At 51.3% G+C, this 25,951-nt stretch overlaps 2 protein-coding genes and 1 pseudogene across 5 annotated transcripts in view; 2 read left to right on the top strand and 1 right to left on the bottom strand.

Annotated features, from left to right (window-relative positions):
• The window catches only part of MLH3 (mutL homolog 3), a 36,346-nt gene extending 32,377 nt beyond the window's left edge, over positions 1-3,969 (top strand). For all 4 annotated transcript variants that reach the window (XM_062181519.1, XM_062181520.1, XM_062181521.1 and 1 more), the window contains 2 exons: positions 2,189-2,340; positions 3,303-3,969. In XM_062181519.1, the coding sequence (XP_062037503.1) occupies positions 2,189-2,340; positions 3,303-3,446 (296 nt within the window). In that variant the 3' untranslated portion in view covers positions 3,447-3,969. The remainder of the gene's footprint in view (positions 1-2,188; positions 2,341-3,302) is intronic.
• A 6,632-nt stretch (positions 3,970-10,601) lies between these two features.
• Positions 10,602-18,294, bottom strand: EIF2B2 (eukaryotic translation initiation factor 2B subunit beta). The gene is made up of 8 exons (XM_062181508.1): positions 18,065-18,294; positions 17,825-17,945; positions 17,575-17,723; positions 16,580-16,743; positions 15,548-15,643; positions 14,879-15,016; positions 13,450-13,516; positions 10,602-11,710 (listed from the first exon to the last, which is right to left on the bottom strand). Exons 1-8 carry the CDS (start codon positions 18,225-18,227, stop codon positions 11,553-11,555), a joined length of 1,056 nt encoding a protein of 351 aa, XP_062037492.1. The 5' UTR covers positions 18,228-18,294; the 3' UTR covers positions 10,602-11,552.
• Positions 18,295-25,837: 7,543 nt separating this feature from the next.
• On the top strand, positions 25,838-25,949 carry LOC133751733 (5S ribosomal RNA; annotated as a pseudogene).
• The last annotated feature ends 2 nt before the right edge of the window (positions 25,950-25,951 follow it).

The raw sequence follows: 25,951 nt of genomic DNA on the forward strand, positions 1-25,951 counted from the left end.
TTTGTCTGTCTCCACTGGCACCTCCCTCATCCTTGCCACTGATGGTCTCTTATTCAGTTCCCTACATCCAATCTGGCTTCCCTCTAAGCCATTCTTCTCCACACCCAGAGGAATCTTTTTGAAGCATCCCTCTGAGTCTGTTGTTCTAATTTAAATGTGTCAACCACCACCCGTTGGTTCATCATGGCCTCCAGGGGCCCCTTCCTGACTCTCCAGTGTCACCTCACACAATGCTCCAGCTTGCACTTGACATAGTCCTTTGGTCTTTTTTTTTTTTTTTTTTTTTTTAAGATTTATTTATTTGAAAGTCAGAGTTACACAGAAAGAGAAGGAGAGGCAGAGAGAGAGAGAGAGAGAGAGAGAGAGAGAGGTCCTCCATCCGATGGCTCACTCTGCAACCAGCCGCAACGGCCGGAGCTGCGCTGATCTGAAGCCAGGAGCCTCCAGGTCTCCCACGTGGGTGCAGGAGCTCAAGGATCTGGGCCATCTTCCCCTGCTCGCCAGGCCACAGCAGAGAGCTGGATCGGAAGTGGAGTAGCCGGGACTCAAACCGGCACCCCTTTGGGATGCCAGCACTGCAGACCAGGGCTTTAACTGTGTCCAGGCCACGTGTCTGCCCCTGCTTTGGTCTTATTCTTGCTGTGCATTAAACCCTGCAAGTCTCACTTGCGTTCCCTCTGCCTTGAAGAGCCTTTCTGCTCCTTCTTGGATTGGCTGCATCTTTCTTAGCCTAACGACTTAGATTAATGTCATTTTACCAAGAAAGCCTTCCCTGACCTTGTAAATTGGGCTTGGTCCTATAATTTATAATACTTATATGTGTTATTTAAGCTATTATGTAATTATTTAATGTTTGTCACCTGTTAGACTGAGTGCTCTGTGAGAACGGACATTCTCTGTCTTGTTCACTACCTGCAAAGTTCCTAATGCAGTTACATGTTTAATAAGTATTTGCTGTCAGAGTAAAATCATGTATGCATAAAGGCAGGTTCAAGCTATGTGAGAGTATAGATTAGGAAGAGTATTTTGGAAATTAGAAAAAAGAAGTCAATAAAATTAATGTTGTAGGGTCATGTAGGGTCATGGTGCATGCCAGCATTCCATCTCGGAGTGCCAGTCCAACTCCTAGCTGCTCTGGTCCCATCCAGCTCCCTGTTAATGCACCTGGGAAAGCAGTGGAAGATGGCCCAAGTCCTTGGGCCCCTGCCACCCATGTGGGAGACAGGGTGGAGTTCTTGGCTCCTGGCTTCAGCCTGGATCAACTCTGGCTGTTGTGGTCATTGGGAAGTGAACCAGCAGATGGAAGATCTCGTTCTCTTCCTCCTTCTTTTTTACTCTATAACTCTGCTTTTCAAATAAATAAAATAAATCTTTTTAAAAAATGACTGTTGTAAGGACACAGTCAGAGATTGCTATTAGATAATCCACAGACCATAACCTCAACTTCACAAACCCATCAGGAATTGGCAAAATACTGCTCTTACCTTTTTTAGAAAAAATCTGAAAGATCCTAACAAGTTAAGGAATGTCTCCTACAGAGATTAGAAAGAGAAAGCCCCAGGGGCGGCGCTGTGGCATAGCGAATAAAGCCACCACCGCCTGCAGTGCTGGCATCCAACATGGGCTCCAGTTCAAGTCCCAGCTGCTCTACTTCCAATCCAGCTCTCTGCTACAGCCTGGGAAAGCTGTGGAGGATGAGCCAAGTGCTTAGGCCCCTGCACCCACGTGGGAGACCCGAAGAAGCTCCTGACTCCTGGCTTCAGATCCCCCCAGCTCTGGCCATTGCAGCCATTTGAGGAGTGAACCAGAGTTTCTCTCCCTCTCCCTCTCCCTCTCCCTCTCCCTCTCCCTCTCCCTCTCCCTCTCCCTCTCCCTCTCCCTGTCTTCTCTCCCCTCTCTCCTCCTCCCTCTCCCCATTCCCTCTCCCTCTGCTTCTCTGTAACTCTGCCTTTCAAATAAATAAATAAATCTTAAAAAAAAAAAAGCCCAAAAGGAAAAGCTGGGAGACAGAAGGGCAGTTTCAAAGCCTTTGTTACACGCGTGGCCACAAGCACCAACTTCAGGCAGAGTTAAAGCAGCATTACAGGAGCTTAAGAAACGTTCCCTTCTCCGAATGTTTGGCTCTGCCCCAGGGTCAGCACTGGGTTCCCACCATGTGCACCATAGCCTGTTTCTCTCTCTGACTTAGGGGCCATTAAGTTTAATGATGGACTGAGCCTAGAGGAGAGTCGTCGCCTGATTGAAGCCCTGTCCTGCTGCCAGCTGCCATTCCAGTGTGCTCATGGGAGACCTTCTATGCTGCCATTAGCCGACATGGACCACTTGGAGCAAGAAAAGCAGGTACACTCCTAACTGCCAAGACCAAGGGCGGCAAGGTTTGTCTGCTCTTTACTTTTGCAGCCCCTGTTATCCCAGTGTGATCTGTCTTAATCCTTTCCAAACTCTGAGTCTTTATATGCATCAGAAGTTTCATTTAAAGCCCCACCCACTTCATCTTCCAGCTCAAATTCCACATGGAGCTTAGACTGCACTGTGAGATTATCCACATGATGGTTTTGTGGGTTCCAGCTGAACACACGTACAGACGTATGCATCCTGAACGTGTGTTGCCTGCTGGCTCTAGGTTTCATAAGATGCAGAGGTTTTTCCTGGAGCTAGCTCATAGAAACACAGCAGATTGGTTGTTGGCAAAATATATTCTTGCGAGCACAAATGGTGACCTTTGGCTGTAACCAGCCATCTCCAAGGAGTCTAGGGTTGTGGTTTGAGGACCAGCAGGCAGGAAAGCAAGCTTTGGAGACCTCCGGGTTGCACTTTGGCCCTGATTACGCAGCAGCCCAGTGATGTGGATAATGCAATAAAGGCGCGGGGTGGTTTCGATTAAGGACCTTCTCTGTCCTTGTTACAATCTTAAATGAAACAGAACATGAAAGCACAACAGTAATGTCCATGCTGCTGATTTCCAAAATTTTCTGTGCTTATCTTTCTTGCTAAGGGCTACAACATCTTTTCTTGCTTTGAGTTTTCAGCTTGTAAAGCTTTCTGACTCGCCCAGGTTATCTTACTCTATTGAAAACTCTGGATTCCCGTGATAAGGAAAAGAAATGGGCAAAAGCTTTGCCCCCGTTGCTGAAGAGATGAGGATCTAGTTTGTAGTCCTGCTAATCCCAAGGAAGTCTGTCGTCTTTCCTTAATCCAGAAATTAGAAATCTAAGTAGATGTAAATAGCCGTGCTCTGAAACGCACTTATGCTGCCTGGATTTTCCTATTGCTAACTGGAGTGCTTCTCTTTCTGCCCATAGAATAAACCCAATCTTGCTAAACTTCGCAAAATGGCCCGGGCATGGCGTCTCTTTGGGAAAGCAGAAGGTTGCAATGCAAGGCAGAACCTGCAGCAGTCGGTAATCCTTGTGAGCCACCCCGAATACAGACTTAGCGATGAGTAAGAAGAGACAGGACAGCCTAAGGATCTGTGTCCCTGGACTGGAACAGGAGCAGCGGGTAGCAGCAGCACATTGAGCACGCCAGCCCAGCGCCTCTGAGCACCTGCAAGGCCGCAGGGCTCGCACGTCTGTCCTCCTCTTGCTGAGTAGCCGGATGAAATTCAAGCCCAAAGACAGCTCATTCATCTGCATCTGTGGACACAGGAGGTTACCACATCATAGCGACTGTTTGTAATTTGATTCTTGATAAATTTTAATGATTAATTGTTTCATTGGTTTATGTTTGAGGGATGTGGTTTTTGCTTTTTTTCCAATTTGCAATTTTTTTCCAATTTGCAAATTTGCATGCATGTAATTGAGCTGAGGCTAAACTCCAAGACTAGTCTGTCTTTCTAGACTGCTGCAGATTCTCTCACCAGTCCTTCTTTCACCTTCATTCTTCACTTTCCTCTGCTGCTGCTTTGTGTTCTAAATCACAGACTTTAAGAATCTCTCTACTCTCAATAAAAACATTCCCTGAAGTCTTCTATCAGTTAAATTATTTTAGGGGTATAACTACTGATACAGAAGAGACAGGGACAAGGACAGAATAGAGAAAACTTAAAGTTCTCTTCCTCGTTTTTGGTTTGTTTTATTGCTTTTTTTAAAGACTTATTTATTTATTTATTTGAAAAGCAAAGTTTTAGAGAGGTCTTCCATTGGCTGGTTCACTCCCCAAATGGCTGCAATAGCCGAAGCTGGGCTGATCTGAAGCCGGGAGCCAGGAGCTTCTTCTGAGTCTCCCACTTGTGGGCAGGGGCCCAAGCACTTGGGCCATCTTTTACTGCTTTCCCAGGCTATTAGCAGGGAGCTAGATCGGAAGTGGAGCAGCTGGGACTCAAACCAGCGCCCATATGTGATACCAGCGCCACAGTCAGGGGCTTAACCCATTACGTCACTGCATTGGCCCCATTTATTGCCTCTTTAAAAACAGAGGCTGATGTTCATATCCCAAACCAGTGAAATGGTGAAAATACCAAGCATTTGTTTTTTTAAAATATGATTTTTTTTTTATTTTACGATGTATTTATTTATGGGAAAGCAATTGTCATATCCAAGTGTAACATTTATTCTTTCAACCTAACCGGAAATGTTCCGAGCTTTTCTCTTCTCAGGAGACAGGATTATTTTGGTGTCTTTTAAACTGTACCATGGTGTTAGTACATTATGTGTATCTAAGAGCCTCTGGGTTCACTTGGGACCAGAAGTCACCCTTCTGCAAGTGCTTGCTACACCGCCCTGAGTCTGATTCTCCCCTCCCTTTTCAGAGGCGTGATTTGTGGTTAATAGAACTCAGCAGACTACAGTCATGTAGCCGGGGAGAAAGGGCAGACTGCTGGGATGGGGATTGCACCGGGGTGCTATACGACGAGTAGGGTGTTGCCATGAGAATTCTTGCTTCTGTATTTCCTGACCAACCTGCTTAATTCAGCTTTTATATCAGTGGGATGATTTTCTCATTTTCTAATACAGGAAACAAATTTGGAAGGAAGTTTTTCTGCCAGCAGCCCTGGAGTGACTCTAGCAGTGAGGGTATTGCATTCATTAGCGTGTGCTCAGGGAAGACGCAGGGAGAGCGCCCGTTTCCAGGGGACGCTGCCTGTGTACATGGTTGGAACCCTAGGACCAGACACCGCTGTCTGAGAACAGCTGTCATTCTTCTGCATACAGGGCCGCGGGCTTTCAGACGGGGAGCGTGACCTTAGGAAGGAGGGTCTTTTCAGGGGATTTGCAAGGCTGCTGGGAGCCGTCTCCAGGCCAGTGGGTGGCCTGGCCGTGAGCCTGTGCCTCATTCTCCAGAGCCGGCATGGAGGCCAGCTGTCCCAGGACTTTGAAAAACTTTTTAGGTCAAATTTACAGAATTTAAAAACATCTAGCAATATCTCTTACAGGATGAGGGGGTGCAATTTCAAAGGGTTTTGCTATATATATAATCCCCAGCTACTATTTTCTTGAGAGAACCAAAGGATTAGAAAAAGTTCTGCATAAATTTTGTAGCCAGCCTTTCTGGCTAGCCTGACTCAAGCAAAACAAGTGAGTTACCCTATTTTAATAATTTATAAACTAAGTAACATGCATCAGCCTAAAAACAAGCTGTTAGCCAAAATATCCAATAGATGGCTTTTACCACGTAAGTAGGGTTTCATCCTCTTTTGTTTTGAACTACTTTAAGAACAAAGATGTGTTTAATTTTCTAACACACGTGAGATACTTTAAGGTTTTCTGTTTTTTTATTTTTAATATTTCTATTGTTTATTTGAAAGGCAGAGTTAGAGACAGAGGAAGACAGAGAGAGATCTGCCGTCTGCTGGTTCACTCCCAAAATGGTCACACCAACCAGAGCTGGGCCAGGCTGAAGCCGGGAGCCAGGCACTTCATCTGGGTCTCCCACATGGGTGCAGGGGCCCAAGGATTTGGGTCACCTGATGTTGCTTTCCCAGCACATGAGCCGAGAGCTGGATCAGAAGCAGAGCAGCCAGGACTAGAACCAGTGCCCATATGGGATGCCAGCACTGCAGGCGGTGGCTTAACCCATTACACCACAGTGCCAGCTCTGTTTTTAGGTTTACAAAATGATTCTTCATAGACCTTCTCTTGCTGAATTTCTAGCTTTTCTTTTTTAAGATTTATTTATTGCAAGATCATTACTTTATGAATTTACTGATTCCACTTTATTAGATTCTGGTTGGTAGAGACCTTAGTAATTCTGAGTGGAACCTGAGGGGTGAGATGTGAAGTGCAGCCACTCTTAGCATCCGCTTTTCAGTAACTTTGGTCAGAATTTTGTTAATAGAGCCGCATGTGGCTGTCTGTACCTTCAAGAGGCTTAGCTTTAGTCAGGGAGAGAAGGAAACTGATGCTAGGATATGGCAGCTTCCTCTCAGAGTCCCAGCTGGCTCTCTGTCACAGAATGGGAGGAGGTTAGCATTCTTCCATCAGAGTGAAGAACGTGGGGGCCGACACCGTGGCATAGTAAGTTAGGCCTCCGCCTGTGGCGCTGGAGTCCCGCGTGGGTGCTGGCTCGAGTCCTGGCTGCTCTACTTCTGATCCAGCTCCCTGCTATGTATGGCCTGGGAATGCTGCAGTAGAACAGAAGGTGGCCCAAGCCTTTGGGTCCCTGCACCCATGTGGGAAACCTGGAAGAAGCTCTTGGCTTTGAATCGGCGCAGCTACAGCCATTGTAGCCATTTGAGGAGTGAACCAGCGGTTAGAAGACCTCTGTCTCTGCCTCTGCCTCTCTGGAACTCTACCTTTCAAATAAATAAATAAATCTTAAAAAAAACATATCATTTTTAAAAATAGTTTATCATTCCTCAACATTGTATGACCTCTTTTACATGTAAATTATGAATTTCAGATATCAAGTCACCACTAAGTAGCAGTAGCTTCCTTGCATTCTAGGTAAGTTTTTTTTTTTTTTTCTTTTCAAGATTTATTTATGTATTCAAAAGGCAGAGTTACAGCACAGAGGCAGAGAGAGGTCTTCCATCTGTTGGTTCACTTGACAAATGGCCACAATGGCCGTAGCTAAGCTGATCCAAAGTCAGGGGCCAGGAGCTTCTTCCAGGTCTTCCATGCGGGTGCAGGAGCCCAAGGACTTGGGCCATCTTCTACTGCTTTCTCAGGCCATAGCAGAGAGCCGGATCGGAAGTCGAGCAGTCAGGACTCGAACCGGTGCTCATATGGGATGCTGGCACTGGAGGCAGTGGCTTTACCCATTATGCCATAGCACCGACTGCAAGCTGGTCTGAATTCTACATGTAACTTGCCTGGGAAACCACTGCAGAAGGGATCCCTCCTGCAGCACAGAATTTAATGCAAACACCAGGCCATCCCTGTCTCAAGGGCAGGTTTGGCTCAGAGGCTGCCCTTCATTGTGTGAGCGATGTGAAGAGACTGGGTTGGACTATAGCTCATTATTAATAGTAATTGCTTAGCCATTGCGCAATATCCTGGAACAGCTGTTTAGTGAATGAAAGAATAATTCAAAGTAGGCCAGATATAAAACACTTCCAAACCACATTGCAAAATAGCTGTTTTGTGTCAGGTTAGGTGTGCGTCTGCAGAGGGAGTTTTTGAGAGGACGGGTGGATGGCAGTGGCCTCTATGATAATCGCATCACCATCTGGCGCCATCTTCATGGCCAAGCAGTTCTGATGTGCCAAGTTCTACGCATGTAGTCCTGTGGTCATGCAGCTCAGTAATGGAAGCGTGCGACCGGCAGCCTGCGTCACCCGAGGACGACGCCACAGACTGCTCTGAGAAGTGCTTTCTTTTTTTTTTTTGACAGGCAGAGTGGACAGTGAGAGAGAGACAGAGAGAAAGGTCTTCCTTTTGCTGTTGGTTCACCCTCCAATGGCCGCCGCGGTAGGCGCGCTGCGGCCTGCGCACTGCGCTGATCCGATGGCAGGAGCCAGGTGCTTCTCCTGGTCTCCCATGGGGTGCAGGGCCCAAGGACTTGGGCCATCCTCCACTGCACTCCCTGGCCACAGCAGAGAGCTGGCCTGGAAGAGGGGCAACCGGGACAGGATCGGTGCCCCAACCGGGACTAGAACCCGGTGTGCCGGCGCCGCAAGGCGGAGGATTAGCTTAGTGAGCCGCGGCGCCGGCCTGAGAAGTGCTTTCAAAGCACATCTGTGAAACTCACAATCCTACGGGTCCCAGCGTCTTTCTTTGAGGTATCACTTTACAACTTCAGTTTTTATTGCTAGAGTATTTTTTCAAAGACTTCGCTTCTCAGGCTAAATTAGGAATTTCTGTTCCTTATTTGAGTTCCAAGAATTATGCCTTTCCTGCCCTCCGCCCAAATTGGAAGATATAAGCCGTGGGAAAAGCGTCTTTACAAACTGCATTATCTGACTTGGTTTATTTAGCATATTCAGAAAGACGTTCACATCCAAGGAGTCCTACTACTACGAATGCTCCCCAAGCCGCGAGTTCCCCCAGTGTCTGGGCCCTGCCTGCAGGAGGGCACCAAGGCTGTGAGAGTGGGTGTGGGCTCCACGGTTCCCCCACCCTGTTCAGGTTCTCTGTCCGCTACTCACCCTTCCTCAAATAGGGAGAGGGAGGTGAGGCACGGGCTTTGCTTGATTTGGCTCCTAGAGATTCCACAGGATGCACATGCCGGCGGTCCTGCTTCAGGCCCCGAAGAGATGACCACAGGGAAGCAGAGCCGCCCCCTCCCCCTCAGCTCTGCCTGGGAAGGATGTTGGTGCTAATTTTAGGCCGAGACCAAGATGCACGGAGTTCAAGTATCATAAAGCATTTTTGGAGCTAGGAGCAGATTTCAGTTCCTTGACTCACTGCTGCTCTTACTCCAAACCACACAATTGTACCCAAGTGAACTGCTGTTAGAATTGGTGCCTTTGGAGGAGACAATTGCTTGTAATTGGTAGCTGTAAGCCACTTCACTGGGAAAGCGTGGGGTCTTAGATGCTTCGAGAAATAACTGACAGACCGAGGCCAGAGTGAGTCAGGCTCTGCTGAGTCATAGGTTTGGGTCAGTGTCATGGCTGACCTCTCCAGTCCTGCTTTTTTCCTTCCTAGGAAAGCCAGAGGCCTAAGCAAAGATCGATCTCTCACAGGCATCAAGGAGTAGATGGGGCCTTTCCCTCATAACCTGCCACTGGCCAGTGTTCCCAAAGCGTGCTCAGGGACCTGTTAAAGGTAGGTTCCCAGGGGTCTCCGTCTCCCCCACAGACACGGCTACAGGGGGCAGCAGGCCTGCTCCCTGAACATGATGGATCACCCAGACCACCTGGGGAGACTTCTTAGTTGACAACTGTGATCACTAAAGTAGGACACTTGAGGATGGAAACAGGCAGGTGTCTGATGCGGCAGTCAAACTGCCGCCTGGGAAGCCCACATCCCCTAGCAAAGAGCCTGGGTTCGAGCCGCAGCTCCCCTCCCAGTGCCACCCTTCTGCTACTGTGCTGCATGGAGGCAGCTGATGATCATGGTTCAAGCAGTTCCGTCCCTGCCACCCACATGGAGGACCTGGATTCAGTCTCAGATCCTGGGTTTGGCCTGGCCCAGCCTTGATGGGTATTTGGGAAGTGATCCAGCAACTGGGAATTCGCTCTCAAATAAATAAAAAGAGTGGAAACAATATATAAGCATATTAAAATCAGATGTCTTCCTGCTTGCTACTGTTTGGTGTTATTCTTCCAAACTTTTCCCCTGTGCCACATACATGTAATTTTGTTGTTTTAATGATAGAACAGTCATATGCACTTTGCAGCTTGGGTTTTTTTTCCCCTACTTCTTTTTTAACCAACAGTATAAAATGGACTTCTTGGAACATGCGTCTGGCCTAGTGGTTAGAATGCTTGCATCCTGTATGAGAGCACCTGTGTTCGATCCTGGATTTTCTCCCAATTCCAGCTTCCGAATGAGTACACTGGGAGGCAGCTCAAGTGGTTGGGTCTCTGCCACCCCGATGGGAGACCTGGACTAAGTTCCCCGTTCCCAGCTTCAGCCAGGGTCCGCCCCAGCCACTGCAGTTCTTTGGGAAGTTAACCAGTAGATGGGAGCTCTGTCTCGGAAATAATAAAAACCAGAATAGGCCGGCGCCGCGGCTCACTAGGCTAATCCTCCGCCTTGCGGCGCCGGCACACCGGGTTCTAGTCCCGGTCGGGGCACCGATCCTGTCCCGGTTGCCCCTCTTCCAGGCCAGCTCTCTGCTGTGGCCAGGGAGTGCAGTGGAGGATGGCCCAAGTGCTTGGGCCCTGCACCCCATGGGAGACCAGGAGAAGCACCTGGCTCCTGCCATCGGATCAGCGCGGCGCGCCGGCCGCAGCGCGCCTACCGTGGTGGCCATTGGAGGGTGAACCAACGGCAAAAAGGAAGACCTTTCTCTCTGTCTCTCTCTCTCACTGTCCACTCTGCCTGTCAAAAAAAAAAAAAAAAAAAAAAAAACAGAATAAAATCAGTGAAAGACTTCCTTATGAAGCCAGCCCTGTTAGGAGTGACTGCCCGGGTTAGGTAGACGGCAGAAACGAGTTAAATGGATCCGCTGGGAAGTGGGTTTTCCCCGAAATGAGATCAGACGCTACCAACCACTGCCTCGGGGAACGTGAGCCCGGTAACCAAATCTGAGTTCTTAAGCAAGAAGTCTGAATTTTTCAAACGTGCAATCTCCAGATTTTTAAATATCGGTAACAAATTCAAATTAAACGCTGGGCGAACCAGCCAAAAAGTCTTCAATCAAAACACCGCACTGCTGGCACCCTCTGAGCCCTCTCCCGCAGCCTACACGTAATGTTCCCAGTGTAAATGCCACTTATTTATTGACCTCTCTCCTGCGACACTCGGGCCGTGACACTGCAGATGCCTCTCTGTGCATTCTTTGTGTGCCTGCACCATAATTCTACAGCGTAGCTTCCCAACTGGCCCCGAGGGTTGGACCGTCTGTGGTCCTATTAACAAGACAGGAGAGCCCTTTTCAGGGAAGCTCTAAGCATTCCCCGCGGCAGGCTGATGGAGCCCACGACAGCGCATTGCTTTTTAGGTTTCCAGGTGATTCTGCTGGTACAGAGAGGCCTTGGACGCCACTGTCGTGATCCCTAACAAGCCACGGGGGCCATTTCTGGCCAGCTATAAAAGGAAACAGCCAATGCTTTATTGGTGCTTCTGCATTTTAGACATTTCCCTCTAATTGCAGCCTCTATGAAGACAAAGAAGGGCTCCGCTGCTCCGAGAGGTTCCGTGGGACCAAGACAATACATCACCCACGTCGGCAGGCCTGAGGAGCTTTTATTGGCACAGCCTGTGAAAAGGTGTGGGGGCCACTCCCGAGCAAAAGTCTGTATCCCAGCGAGGTGTCCAGTGTCCTGGCTACCACCACACAACAGACAGGCCAAGTCCCTGACACAGACGCGGCCAGGTCACCGACGGCTCCACAACCAAGCCAGTGAGCCTGCTGCCCTGCGAGCGCATGAGGCAGGAGTGGAGGGATGGGTGCCCGACGGGGGGCCACCAGCCCACGGGGCTCAGGCTGCCTCACAGCAGTGGCGCTTGGTCTGTGCTCCACCCGCGTCAGCCTGCGCGGTTTCCGCCTGCCGAGCCTGGTCACAGGACGTGGTCCTCAGGGTGGTAGAGTTCGCTCATCAGGCGGTAGATGTAGGAGGGGGCGTTCCCTCCAATGTTGGAGATAAACAGGGTGATGAGCTCTGGCGGGACGTAGTCGAACACGGGGCAGTGGACGCTGACCTTGTCCAGAATGTCGCCTGCAAGGCAGTCACACGTCAAGATTACACCGGGGACCCTCTTCCAGGAGTTAAGTAGTAGATCAAGTCTAGGTTCAACAGTGCAGGCACACAAGCTACCCAAGGCAGGGAGGCTGCGGCACAACAGAAACCAGAGTGATGACTCCACGTCCTGCTGCTCCCCTCTTCACACCCCCCAGTGCCTCTGCATAGCCCTCAGAATAAAATTCAAACGCAGGGCCCAGGACAGTAGCGTAGTAGGCTAAGCCTCTGCCTGCAGTGCCGGCAGCATTCCATATGAGTGCCAGTTCAAGCCCCAGCTGCTCCACATCCCATCCAGCTCTCTGCTATGGCCTGGGAAAGCAGGAGAAGATGGCCCAAGTCCTTGGGCCCCTGCACTCACATGGGAGAACCAGAGGAAGCGCCTGGCTTCGGATCGGCCCAGCTCTAACCATTGCAGCCATTTAGGGAATGAACCAGCAGATGGAAGACCTTTCTGTCTCTCCCTCTGTCTGTAATTCTACCTCTCAAATAAATCTTTTTTTTTTTTTTTTTTTTTTTTGACAGGCAGAGTGGATAGTAAGAGAGAGAGACAGAGAGAAAGGTCTTCCTTTTTGCCGTTGGTTCACCCTCCAATGGCCACTGTGGCCGGTGCATCTCGCTGATCCGAAGGCAGGAGCCAGGTGCTTCTCCTGGTCTCCCATGGGGTGCAGGGCCCAAGGACTTGGGCCATCCTCCACTGCACTCCCTGGCCACAGCAGAGAGCTGGCCTGGAAGAGGGGCAACCGGGACAGAATCCGGCGCCCCAACTGGGACTAGAACCCGGTGTGCCGGCGCCGCAAGGCGGAGGATTAGCCTGTTAAGCCACGGCGCCGGCCTTTCAAATAAATCTTTAAAAAAAAAGAAAAATTCAAACTCGGATTGAACCTCTAGGTGCCATGCCCTCCCTACCACACCACAAGAATTCCAATCTGTTCCATCGCCCGCGCTCACTGCTGCCAGCCAGTGGCCCCGTCTTCCAGCGGGCGAAGCGCAGCCCCACAGCAGCGGCTGTCTCCCCAGCCGGAAGCTCCACTCATTCAGGACCTGCCAAACATTATCCGAGACCTTCCCCAAGCTAAGGCCACTCCGTTGCGTCACCCTTGCTCATTTGCTTCCTCAAACATTCCACAGTCTGACATTTTCTCATCTGTCTAACACGATAAACGGAAGCTCCGTGGGCACAGGGCCTTATCTGTTTTGTTCACGGTTACGTGCCCCGTGCCTAGAACAGCGCTGCCTACAGAGGGCACAGACGAACGTTTCCATCAAGGGAAGGGTTACGCAGCTTCCCAGAAGAGCGAGGACCCCGTGCGCTATGCTGTGTTCTCCGGGGCGGCAGCAGGTGCACTGAGCAGGGCTGCCATCCACAGAAGCAGCCGGACACACAGGCGAGTTTCCCAGATGGGGCCACGTCAGAGGCAGCTTCCTTTGGCAGCCAGCTCACTGAAATGACCCCCACAGCAGCTGAAAGCAGGTGCATTTTCCCCTCCGGCTGATGCTTGTGTTTGGAACAATGCAAAGCCACACCCAGTCAGTCTGCGTGACCCAGTCCACCGTGGCTTCAAGTATTTAGTCTCAGAACAGACTGAATCCGGGCTGCAAGCACCGTGCTGCTCACAGGAACAAACAGTCCCCGAGGAGGACGGCTGCCAGCCAGCCAGCATCCACTTTTACAAAACCCCAGCACACACACGCACGGGCACACACAATTCCTGTACCTTCTGTGAACGGCAAGACTTCCTCAGGAGCCACAAATTTGTGAAAAGAATCTTCCTCATTGGGGAACTAGGGGGAAAACATGCTTTAATAGAGACCCAGCAGTTACACTCCTAGATACACACCCAGGCAAATGAAAACTCGGCTCCAAAAAGGAAACAAACACATGTGCTCACAACAACGTTATCCACAAAAGACAAACGCCTCCCAACGGACGGATGGATGAGTGCACTGTGGTATATGCACGCACGCGATGGATAGATGGGTGCACTGTGGTATACCCACGCACACACAACACGATCAGCCTTCACGAGAAAGGCAGCTCTGACCACAACAGGGACGAAATCCTGAAAGCGTTATGCTAAGTGACAAGGCAGGCAGGAAAGGTCACTAATTGTATGACTCCTTATATAAAATATCCCAAATAGGCAAATCCACTGAGACAGGAAACACATGAGTGATTACTAGGAGACGGGGAGAAGGCCGGCTGGGGAGTGACTCCTTAATGGGTTCAGGGTGTTTTCTGGGATGTCAAAAAAGAAGTGTTGAAACCGGAAGAGTGTTGGTTGCACAATGCTGTAAATGCACTAAACACCACTAAATTGTACATTTGAAATGGCTAATTGTATGCTGTGTGAATTTTACCACAATTAAAAAACAGAGGGACCTATAAATAGGCTGATGTTTCAAAGCAGACTGCCTCCATCAATGATGGATGGCTGTTCACTTAGTAAACTGCTGTATGCAAACTACAGAGGACAGGCCCTGGGAAAATGGCAAATAAAAGCTATTTCAGGGGCCGGCACTGTGGCGTAGCAGGTAAAGCCGCCATGTGCAGTGCTGGCATCCCATATGGGCGCTGGTTCGAATGCCTGCTGCTGCACTTCTGATCCAGCTCTCTGCTATGGCCTGGGAAAGCAGCAGAAGATGGCCCAAGTCCTCGGGCCCCTGCACCCATGTGGGAGACCTGGAAGAAGCTCCTGGCTCCTGGCTTTGGATCAGCACAGTTCCTGCCATTACAGCTAACTGGGGAGTGAACCAGTAGATGGAAGACTTTTCGCTCTCTCTGTCTTTCCTCACTCTGTGTAATAAATCTTTAAAAAAAAGTAGATGAATCTTAAAAAAAATAAATAAATAAAAAGGCTATTCCATGGCCTTGGTTTCACCCTGCTTGGCCTGTTCAGAAGCGGTCAGGGTCCCAGGGAGTGGCGGCCTAGTGTAAGCAGAGGCCCTTCCCGACGACACCTGTCGCCTGTCGCCTCAGGACAACTTGGCTTCCGGTCAGTCATCTTCCTGCATCAAGCCTTTGGTGGCTCTTTCTAGCCTCCGCTGGGTCTAAGCCACTGAGTAAACACAGATAAAGCAGCCCTAGCTGAGCAGCTGCAAACCTACACTCGGCTTCCTCCTCTCTGCAGGGCTGGACAGACATACCTGTGGGGACAGCTTGAACATGGGGGCGCAGACGATGAGTGGGGTGGAATGGTGTTTGGCTGCCAATGCCAGAGTGTGGGTTCCTGTCACAGCTCGCAGGGCACCGTTGGCCAGGATGGTCTTTGTGCCAATGATCACCTTTAGGACAGGAAGAAAAATGAGAACCACCCTGGGGTTAGGGCCCTGAAAGGCTCATTGGCCACAACAGGCTGAAGGCTCAGTACCACAAGTTCCAGCTTAAACGTGAGTTCCCATGTTACGAATGGATGCAGAATGGGACAGAGAACCACAACACCTGTGCTCTCAGCCCTGTCTGTTCCGGGAACCTGCACATCACACCTCCCGAGAGCCAGAGGCTGCTTCTCTTTATGACCCCGACTGCCCGGCTCGCTGGGTGTGAGGCAGGAGCCCCGCAGCCAGGCCCTGGTAGCTGGCACTCATGGCTTAGTGCCACGCCATTCTTTCAAAACTTTAACCAGTCAGGGCTATTGTGAAGAATGGGATGTAGATAAAAACAAATTCAATAAGTACCTTTAAAAGACCTAAGTATGTACAGTCAAAAGGTGCTAGAAACTCTTCTTTTACCATGGATGTTAGAGGAGGAGAAGAAATCACAATTTTTTTATTAACACATTCTTCATGACTGCAACAGAGCTCCAACAGACCCACCTTGTTGACTCTTGACATAACAGCAAAAATGGCAGCATCAGTCATGACAGTGGTCTCAATGCCTGCTTTGGACAAGTTGACAGCCATCTCGTGACCCTGCAACAGGAGGGAAAGGCCGGCGCTGGGCAGTGAGCAGGAGCCAGTGGGAGGAGCTGGGGAGCATGTTTCTGCTGACGAGGCACTCGCTGGAAAGCTGCCAGGAGGCCCGGGGGAAGCCAATAAACGTCCCACACTCCGCAGGGGCGCTGGAGCAGTCACAAAGCTGGAGACAGAGCGTGGTGCGTGACCAGCACCCCCGCCGGGCCACTCCTGCAACGTCCTGCTTCCTCACACATTTCCTTCCTGAGACCTGTCGCTGACTTCCGGCCGGAGCGAGGTCACACCACACATCAGCCATCCCCACCGTAATTCGCCCTATTCTGAGTCCTAAAAGACCAATACTCAACTTTCCTCGGACCCAGCAGTTCACCCAACTCTCTGAAACATTCCTGAAGAAATGTGCAAGGGATGAAAACTGCCTTCGTGCTCTATCTTCTCAGCATCTCAACGGCTTGCAGGTGGGACTCAAAAATCGGCATACAGGGCCCAGGGCTGTGGCTGTAGCCAGTAAAGCCGCCGCCTGTGATGCCAGCATCCCATATGGGTGCCAGCTCGAGTCCTGGCTGCTCCACTTCTAGTCCAGCTCTCTGCTATGGCCTGGGAAAGCAGTAGAAGATGGCCCAGGTCTTTGGGCCCCTGCGCCCATGTGGGAGACCTGGAAGAAGCTCCTGGCTCCTGGCTCCTGATCGGCGCAGCTCTAGCTGTTGCGGCCAACTGGGGAGTGAACCAGTGGATGGAAGACCTCTCTCTTTCTCTTGCTCTCTCTCCCTCTCTGCCTCTCCTTCTCTCTGTGTGTAACTCTGCCTTTCAAATAAATAAATCTTAAAAAAAAAAAAAAAAAAAGCAAAGAGATCGGCGTGGAGCCCCTGGGTCTCCCTCCCTCCCCTATCACGGCCGTCCCCCCCTCCCCCCCGCAGCTGCACAGCGCCTCACCTGGCAGAAAGGGGCGCACTCCGCCACGATGACGTGGAACTTCCTCTTGCGCGCAGCCTCTCTGAGGAAGGCCTCGACTGTGCGGGACAAGCCAATGGTCATGATGACCTCGTTGGAGTGGATGTGCTCCAGGGCCTGGGCCGCAATGTTCTCCGTAGTCCCTTCTGCAAGGTCAGTTTTGTAAGGAAAATAGGAAGCCGACCCAAGAGTGTGGCGAGGGCACAGATGCCGCCCCCGGCAGGCCCTGGGACCACGGCTGGTTCAGCTGCCTCCCTCTCAGCAGCGCCCTACTCTTCAGCCCCGGCCTTGGCACCCCACCAGCTCTGTGCAGCTGCTTTTCAAGGCAGTGAGAGAACGATCTGGGAAATCCTACGGTGCTGAGAGTGGGGTACACGGAGCTTCCCCCCAAAGGCATCTTCCTCCAAAAGGTGGGCGCAACAGCTCCACGTGACAGAGGCAGGCAAGAGAACACTGAGGGCTCGAAAGCAGCAGCTGGGGACCCAGAGAGAACCCAACTTCTCCGAGCGACCCTGCGGTCTCCTGGGTCCCAGGGGCCAGGGGAAGGAGGTGGGATATGCGACAAGTCTGGAGAAGCGGAACTCAAAGGTAAGCTCATTTAGGTGCTAAAAAAAAAACCCTCTTGAAACCCACACTTAGTTTTTTCATAATGTACACTTCCCATAAGCCTTTTGGAGACCCCTCGTGTGGGGGGGGGGGGGAAGGAGAGCCTATCACGCGTGCTTTTCGGGAGTTCACTTTCTTTAAAACGAAGAAAGCCCTGTCCCGGGAGCCTCTGCCCTGCGGCCCTGCAGGGGGTCTGTAAGGCAAAGCACAGAGGCTGCTTCAGTGTCGCTGCTGCCTGCTCCATCAACACTTCCTAACCAAGACGGAGGCCACAGCCAGAGGAGGGGGCCGGCTGCCGCCAAGGCTCTGCTGACGAACCACCTGCAGGGGCGCTCAGACCCGTCCTGGGCACCCGCCCTCAGGCCTCTCACCCAGCTCCACCAGCAGCTCATTGATCGCCTCGACGATGTTGGACTGAAGTTGGGCATAATGGAAGCTGAAATCCTCGCTCAGGCCCCCAGACGTCAAGAGTTTGTGCAGGGACTCCTGCTGATCGCTCTCGTCGCTGCGCCCGTGGAGTCTGGGAGGCAGGTGAGGGGGAGCTGTGGCCAGGTGGGTACAGGAGCTGCTCAGCTCCAGTCCAACCCGGAGTCCAACCCGGAGCCAGGGCGCGAGCCTGACCTGCCATACTCCTCCCGGATGATTTTGAGCACTCTCCGCACCATGTTGCCCACTGTGGTCTCGGAGGGCTGCGCGGCCATCATCCGCCTGCCCTCTCTGCGGATCAGCTCCATCAGCTCCCCTGCAGCCCAAGAGACGGACGGTGAGCGGGGCCAGCGCCTGGGGAGGCCGGGGCGACCTTCAGTTTTGGGGTAGGGCACGGAAAGGGGCCGGGGACCCGAGCGGAGTTAGCTGCCTCACCCGCGTTGCTCCAGCGGTGGTCTGTGATGATCCGGCGCAGCAGCCCCAGGGTCTCCCGAGCCATGTCCTCCGAGCTGCGCTGTCCGCCGCCTCGCTTCAGGGCTTCCACGAAGCTCTCGATGCTCTCGGACAGCTCCGAGCCCCTCTCCGCAGCCCCCGGCATCTCGACAGCAGTCGCCGGGCAGGCGAAACCGCACCTGTTAAGACCGCGGAGCTTGCACTTCCGGGGCAGACAAGGTCGACTTCCGCCCTGCCGAAAAAACTCCAGTTTGAGTGGCGACCGGCCACGCCCCTCACTTCCATGTCCCACCCTTTTCCATCCGCCTGAACCAATCAGAGACGTGAAGCTCGTGTCGTTCAGTCACAACTGAGCGTCCCCACGCCTCCCGGGGCAGAGACCCGGAAGTGGTCTTTCCTAGCCCCTTCGGTGCGGGACAGAGGCGGCCCCCTCCAGCCTGCGGTGTGTGGCTCGGCCCGTCCGTCACCCGAGGTGACGCCGGAGAAGTTTCCGCAGCCCTTGCTCTCTGGGTGACGGCCCGATGTCCTGCCACACTCGGAGTGCGCTCCCCGGGCAGACGCCTCGTGTCAGCGCTGGCCCGCGCCGTGGCACTGGCCGCGCCCGTGTCTCGCTGGTAGATTGAGGACGGGGCCGGTCTCACGGCCGAGCACTTGTGCTGCCTCGCAGAGCAGCCGGGGGTCGGGGATGGGGACGCTGGCGGTCCACCGCGGGCGCTGCCAGAGGCCTCGCGGTGTGGTTCTCCGCCGCCTCCCCGCTGGGGAGACAGAGCAGCGGAGTCTGAGCAGTGAGGGGAGTCCGGGCGTGGGCCCAGGGCAGTCGGAGCCTGGGGTCCGGGCCTGGGCCCAGGGCAGTCGGAGCCTGGGGTCCGGGCGTGCGCCCAGGGCAGTCGGAGCCTGGGGTCCGGGCCTGGGCCCAGGGCAGTCGGAGCCTGGGGTCCGGGCGTGGGCCCAGGGCAGTCGGAGCCTGGGGTCCGGGCGTGGGCCCAGGGCAGTCGGAGCCTGGGGTCCGGGCCTGGGCCCAGGGCAGTCGGAGCCTGCGGTCCGGGCCTGGGCCCAGGGCAGTCGGAGCCTGGGGTCCGAGCGTGGGCGGCGTGTGAAGCCGCGCCGGTCAATCCAGCAGTGCGTTACCCACACAGTAGAATTGCAATCTGGAATGCAAAGCTGGTTCAATAATTGAGAAATCAGTGACGATCTGGGAAGTAGAACAACGGGGTCGTGCTGATGAATGCAAGAAGCAGCCTTTGGTGAAATTCGGCGTCTGTTCGTGGTAAAGACTCCGAAACCCGGGAACAGGTGCGGCTACCGAAGGGCGCACCGAAAATCATAAAGTTAAGATGGAAGGGTGCTGTGTGTTTCACCACAAAACTAAAATGCCTTTTTTAAAAAGATCTGTTTATTTATTTGAAAAGCAGAGTTACAGAGAAGAGAGATCTTCCATCTGCTGGTTCACCCCCCAGATGGCTCCAGTGGCCAAGGCTGGGCCAAGCTGAAGCCAGGAGCCAGGAGCTTCCCGTCTCCCACGTGCGTGCAGGGCTCTAAGGACTCGGGCCATCTGCTGCTGCTCTCTCAGGCCACTAGCAAGGAGCTGGACTGGAAGCGGAGCAGCCAGGATTTGAACTGGCGCCCGTCTGGGTGCCAGCACAAGATGGCGGCTTAACCCACTGTGCCACAGCACTGGCCCCAAAACTGAAATACTAGCGCACTCCTGTCCTCTCCCACATCTAAAATAACTACTAAACTGAACTTTGATTGGTGTTCCTTTCCTTTACTTTAAAAAAGCCTATTATTTGTTAGAATCCCCAAACAACATACTGTTTAGTTCTGCTTGTTTTTGAGGATCTTTTTATAAATGGTATTGTAATTTTCTACAACTGGGGCAGCGCCATGGCTCACTTGGTTAATTCTCCGCCTGTGGTGCCGGCATCCCATATGTGCGCCCGGTTCTAGTCCCGGTTGCTCCTCTTCCAGGCCAGCTCTCTGCTTGGGCCCTGCACCCGCGTGGGAGACCAGGAGGAAGCACCTGGCTCCTGGCTTCGGATCAGCGCAGCGCACCGGCCACAGCGGCCATTTGGGGGTGAACCAACGGAAGGAAGACCTTTCTCTCTCTCTGTCTCTCTCTCTCGCTGTCTGTCAAATAAAAAAAAAAAATTTCTCCAACTGTGCTGTTTCACTTGCTTTGACATTCCTAACACCCATCCATGTTGCGTGTATCTGTAATTCTGTTTGCACTGCTGCTTGTGACTATACCGCAAGTTATCCGTTCATTCTCCAACAGACATATTTGGGTTGTTTCCACTCTGGGGGGGAGAGGCGAATGAATACAAACAACAAATATTCTTGCATATATTTTGGCATATTTATAGGTGAGACAGCTGGGTCACAGGCTAAATGAATGTCCAACTTGGCAAATCGATCTGATCTTCCAGAATGGTTAAGTTAATGTATGCTCCCTCCAAGCAATGCTAGAGTTTAGCTGACCCCCATCCTTAGCAACATGCAGTGTTACCAAGTATCTTCTTTTGGGGGAGTCAAATAGGCATAAAAGGATACTTTATTTGATTTTAATTTGTATTTTCATGATTACTAATGAGGTGGTCCATTTTCTTCACGTGTTTGTGTGTGTGTGTGTGTGTGTGTGAAATGTCTGATAGTGTCTTACTCACTTTCTTTTGGATGTTTAGAAAACTTTTTTTCTGGGGCCGGCACCATGGCGAAGTAGGTTAAGCCTCCACCTACGGCACTGGCAACCCATATGGATGCTGGTTCGAGCCCCGGCTGTTCCACTTCCAATCCAGCTCTCTGCTAATGGCCTGGGAAGGCAGTGGAAGATGGCTCAGGCCCCTGCACCCGCATGGGTGACCTGAAGGAAGCTCCTGGCTCCTTGCTTCGAATCAGCCTAGTTCCAGCAACTGCGGTCATTTGGGAATTGAATCATTGGATGGAAGACCTCTCTTTCTGTCTTTCCCTCTCCCTCTAACTCTGCCTCTCAAAAAAATAAATATATGGGCCGGCGCCGTGGCTCAACAGGCTAATCCTCCACCTTGCGGCGCCGGCACACCGGGTTCTAGTCCCGGTCGGGGCACCAATCCTGTCCCGGTTGCCCCTCTTCCAGGCCAGCTCTCTGCTGTGGCCAGGGAGTGCAGTGGAGGATAGCCAAAGTGTTTGGGCTCTGCACCCCATGGGAGACCAGGATAAGCACCTGGCTCCTGCCATCGGAACAGCGCGGTGCGCCGGCCGCAGCGTGCTACCACGGCGGCCATTGGAGGGTGAACCAACGGCAAAAAGGAAGACCTTTCTCTCTGTCTCTCTCTCACTGTCCACTCTGCCTGTCAAAAAAAAAATATATATATATATATGAAATTAATATACCTTAAAAAAGAATCTTTTTCTAATAGGTGCATAGGAGTGCTTTATTTAGTCTGGATACTATTTTTTTTTTCAGTTATTTGTCTTATAACTATCTTCTCCCAGTTTAGAACTCACTTTTTTTTTAAAGATTTATTTTTATTTATTTGAAAGTCAGATTTACACAGAGAGAGGAGAGGTCCTCCATCCAATGGTTCACACCCCAGATGGCTGCAACGGCTGGAGCTGTGCCGATCCAAAGACAGGAGCCAGGAGCTTCCTCCGGGTCTCCCACGTGGATGCAGGGGCCCAAGAACTTGAGCCATAGCAGAGAGCTGGATCGGAAGAGGAGCAGCCAGGACTAGAACCGGTGCCATATGGGATGCCGGTGCTTCAGGCCAGGGTTTTAACCCGCTGCGCCACAGCGTCGGCCCCCTAGAACTCACTTTTTTTTCTTACTTTGAGATGTCTTCAATCATAGTTCTTGATTCTAATATCTTCAGATGTGTCAATCTGGGGTCAGAACTGAGGGGTAGTGGGTTAAGCCACTGCCTGAGATACCAGCATCCCATATAGCTGCCAGTTCAAGACCTGCTCCCTGTTCCCAATTCTGCTCCCTGCTAATGACCTGGGAAAAGCAGCAGGGAATGGCCCAAGTTCTTGGGCCCCTGCACCCACGTGGGAGACCTGAATGAAGCTCTTGGCTCTTAGCTTTTTGCTGAGCCCTGGCCATTGTGACAACTTGGGGGTAAACCAACAGATGGAAGATGGATCTCTCTCTGTCCCTTCCACTCTTTCAAATAAATTTTTTTAAAGTATCAACCTTGTTTAAGGTTTATTTATTTGAAAGGCAGAGTTTATATGTGTGTGTGTGTGTGCGTATACATATATATAGAGAGAGAAAGAGAGCTTCCATCTGCTGGTTCACTCCCTAAATGGCTGCAATGGCCAGGGCTGGCTCAGGCTGAAGCCAGGAGCCAGGAGCTTTCTTCAGGGTCCCACGCTCTTATTACTTTTTTTTTTTTTTTAAGATTTATTTATTTACTTGAAAGTCGGTTACAGAGAGAGAAGGAGAGGCAGAGACAGAGAGAGGTCTTCCATATGCTGGTTCACTCCCCAGTTGGCCGCAACAGCTGGAGCTGCACTGATCTGGATCAGGAGCCAGGAGCTTCCTCTGGGTCTCCCACATGGGTGCAGGGGCCCAAGGACTTGGGCCATCCTCTGCTGCTTTCCCAGGCCATAGCAGAGAGCTGGATCAGAAGTGGAGCAGCCAGGACTCGAACCGGCACCCATATGGGATGCCGGCACCACAGGCAGTGGCTTTATCCGCTATGCCACAGCGCCGGCCCCTGGGGGCCAAGCTCTTGAGCCATCTTCCACTCCCTTTCCAGAGCATTAGCAGGGAGCTGGATCAGAAGTGGAGCCTACATAGGATGCCAGTTTCACAAGTGGCAGTTTCACCAACTATGCCACAACGCTAGCCCCAACCTCTTCTATTATAGTTAATGCCTTTTGTGTATTATTTGAGAAATCCTCCTGTAATCCAAACTCATAACCTCCTATATTCTAATATTTTATAATTTTGCCATCACATATAATTTGGATGACAGATGGGAGTCCAATTTTCTTTTTCTAACCATCCTTCAGTAGTTTCTAGTGTCACAATTGTCCTGTAAGTTTCTATAATGTGTAAGTCTGTTTTGAGACTCTTTATTTTGTTTCATTGCTAAATTTATACCCAAACCGATGTGACATTATCATACCTATTACCTTAATTCTTTTTTTAAAAAAGATTTTTATTTATTTATTTGACAGGTAGAATTACAGATGGTGAGAGAGAGACAGAAAGATAGGTCCTCCTTCCGTTGGGACACTCCCCAAATGGCCACCACGGCCGGCGCTGCGCAGGTCCAAAGCCAGGAGCCAGGAGCTTCCTCCTGGTCTCCCATGCAGGTGCAGGGGCTAAAGCACCTGGGCCATCCTCCACTGCACTCCCGGGCCACAGCAGAGAGCTGGACTGGAAGAGGAGCAACCGGGACTAGAACTGGCGTCCATATGGGATGCCAGCACCACGGGTGGAGGATTAACCTAGTGCACCACGGCACCAGCCCCTACCTTATTTCTTAAAAAAAAAAAAAAAAAGTTAGTGTACTGCAAAGAAAAATTTCCTTGCCTAACTAATTTCCTTTTCTTAACTATTTTTCTGTACCATGTATGTTTTAGAAATAGCTCATCTATACAAAAAATAAGCAGACAGACAAACCTCTGTTAAGATTTTGGTCAGAACTGCTTTAAATGTATGAATCAATTTGAGGTGAATCAACATCTTTACGATACTTAGTCTTCCTTTCCATGAACATGGTGTATATCTCCATTTATTTAAGCCTTTTATGTCTTCCAGTAAGATTTTATAATTTTCTCCATATATATCTCTTTTTCCAAAGATTGTATTATTTATTTATTTGAGAGGCAGTTACAGAGAAAGGAGGAGACAGAAATGTCTTCCATCAAATGGTTCACTCCCCAAATGGCTGCAAGAGCCGGAGCAGAGCAGATCCAAGGCCGGGAGCCAGGAGCTTCCGCTGGGTCTCCCACGCAGGTGCAGGGGCCCAAACGCTTGGGCCAGCTTCCACTGCTTTCCCAGGCCATAGCAGAGAGCTGGATCAGAAGTGGAGCAGCCAGGACACTTAGCCCACTACGCCATAGCACCAGCCCCTCCATGTAGATCTCACACATGCTGTATAAGATTTATCGTTGGCCACCTTACATATTTGTTGATATTATAGATGATGATCATTATTTGTCACGATTGTTAACTTTATTGAAAAAAATACTTCTCCTTTTAAATTTTGGAAAAAAAAATGTATTTGAAAGGCAGAGAGAGACAGAGTTCTCACCTGCTGGTTCACTCCCCAAATGCCCACTACAGCTAGGGCTGGGCTGGGGCCGAAGTTGAGAGCTGAGGACTCTATCCAGGTCTTCCATGTGCTACTCAATCGACGGTGCAATACTCCAGTGTGGGATTTTGGTATCTTAATCACCAGGCTAAACACCCACTACTTAAGACTCTTTAATTTGCATTCTTTTCCTGTTAATCAAAGTGAACATTTTTTCGTGTTTATTGACCATTTGCATTTTTTTTTTTTTTTTTTTGGACAGGCAGAGTGAACAGTGAGAGAGAGAGACAGAGAGAAAGGTTTTCCTTTGCTATTGGTTCACCCTCCAATGGCCGCTGCGGCCGGTGCGCTGCGGCCGGCACACCGCACTGATCCAAAGGCAGGAGCCAAGTGCTTCTCCTGGTCTCCCATGGGGTGCAGGGCCCAAGCACTTGGGCCATCCTCCACTGCACTCCTGGGCCATAGCAGAGAGCTGGCCTGGAAGAGGGGCAACCGGGACAGAATCCGGCGCCCCGACCGGGACTACAATCCGGTGCTAGGCGGAGGATTAGCCTATTGAGCCGCGGCACCGGCTGACCATTTGCATTTCTTACAAATTTCTGGTCATTTTTTTTTTTTTTTGACAGGCAGAGTGGACAGTGAGAGACAGAGACAGAGAGAAAGGTCTTCCTTTTGCCGTTGGTTCACCCTCCAATGGCCGCCGCGGTAGCGCGCTGCGGCCGGCGCACCGCGCTGATCCGATGGCAGGAGCCAGGTGTTTATCCTGGTCTCCCATGGGGTGCAGGGCCCAAGGGCTTGGGCCATCCTCCACTGCACTCCCTGGCCACAGCAGAGAGCTGGCCTGGAAGAGGGGCAACCGGGACAGGATCGGTGCCCCGACCGGGACTAGAACCCGGTGTGCCGGCGCCGCTAGGCGGAGGATTAGCCTATTGAGCCGCGGCACCGGCTGACCATTTGCATTTCTTACAAATTTCTGGTCATTTGATTGGTCATTTCATTTGAAAGACAGAGTTACGGGGAGAAGTAGAGACAGACACAGAGAGAGGTTTTCCATCCACTGGTTCACTCCCCAAATGGCCACAATGGCCGGAGCTGAGTCCATCTGAAGCCAGGAGCTTCATCTTGATCTCCCACATGGGTGCAGGGACCCAGACTGGGGCTGTTCTCTGTTTTCCCAGGCACATTAGCAGGGAGCTGGATCGGAAGTAGAGCATCTGGGACTTGAACTGACGCCCATATGGGATGCTGATGCTGCAGCCTGGGGCTTTAATCCACTGCGCCACAGCACTGGCCCCCCATTTCTTTCTTCTTCCTTGTTAACAGAACTTAGTTTGGTTTCTACCCACAGAGAAAGTGTCCCTAGCTCATGGGTAAATCCTGATTGATCTAATTCTTTCTCCCCCCACCCTTTTTTTAAACCAGTATAGGGAAACCCATTTTGTAACTAGAAGGGTACGAGACAAGTCTATTTGGGGCTTCCTGGAAAGGCTTCCCTGCTCTTAAGAAAGAGAGAGTCTGCGGCTATACCACCCTGAACGCGCCCAATCTCGTCGGAAGCTAAGCAGGGTCAGGCCGGGTTAGTACTTGGATGGGAGACTACCTGGGAATACCGGGAGCTGTAGGCTTA

Source organism: Lepus europaeus, chromosome 22, assembly GCF_033115175.1.
Source record: "Lepus europaeus isolate LE1 chromosome 22, mLepTim1.pri, whole genome shotgun sequence".
In the NCBI taxonomy this organism is placed as follows: Eukaryota; Metazoa; Chordata; class Mammalia; order Lagomorpha; family Leporidae; genus Lepus; species Lepus europaeus.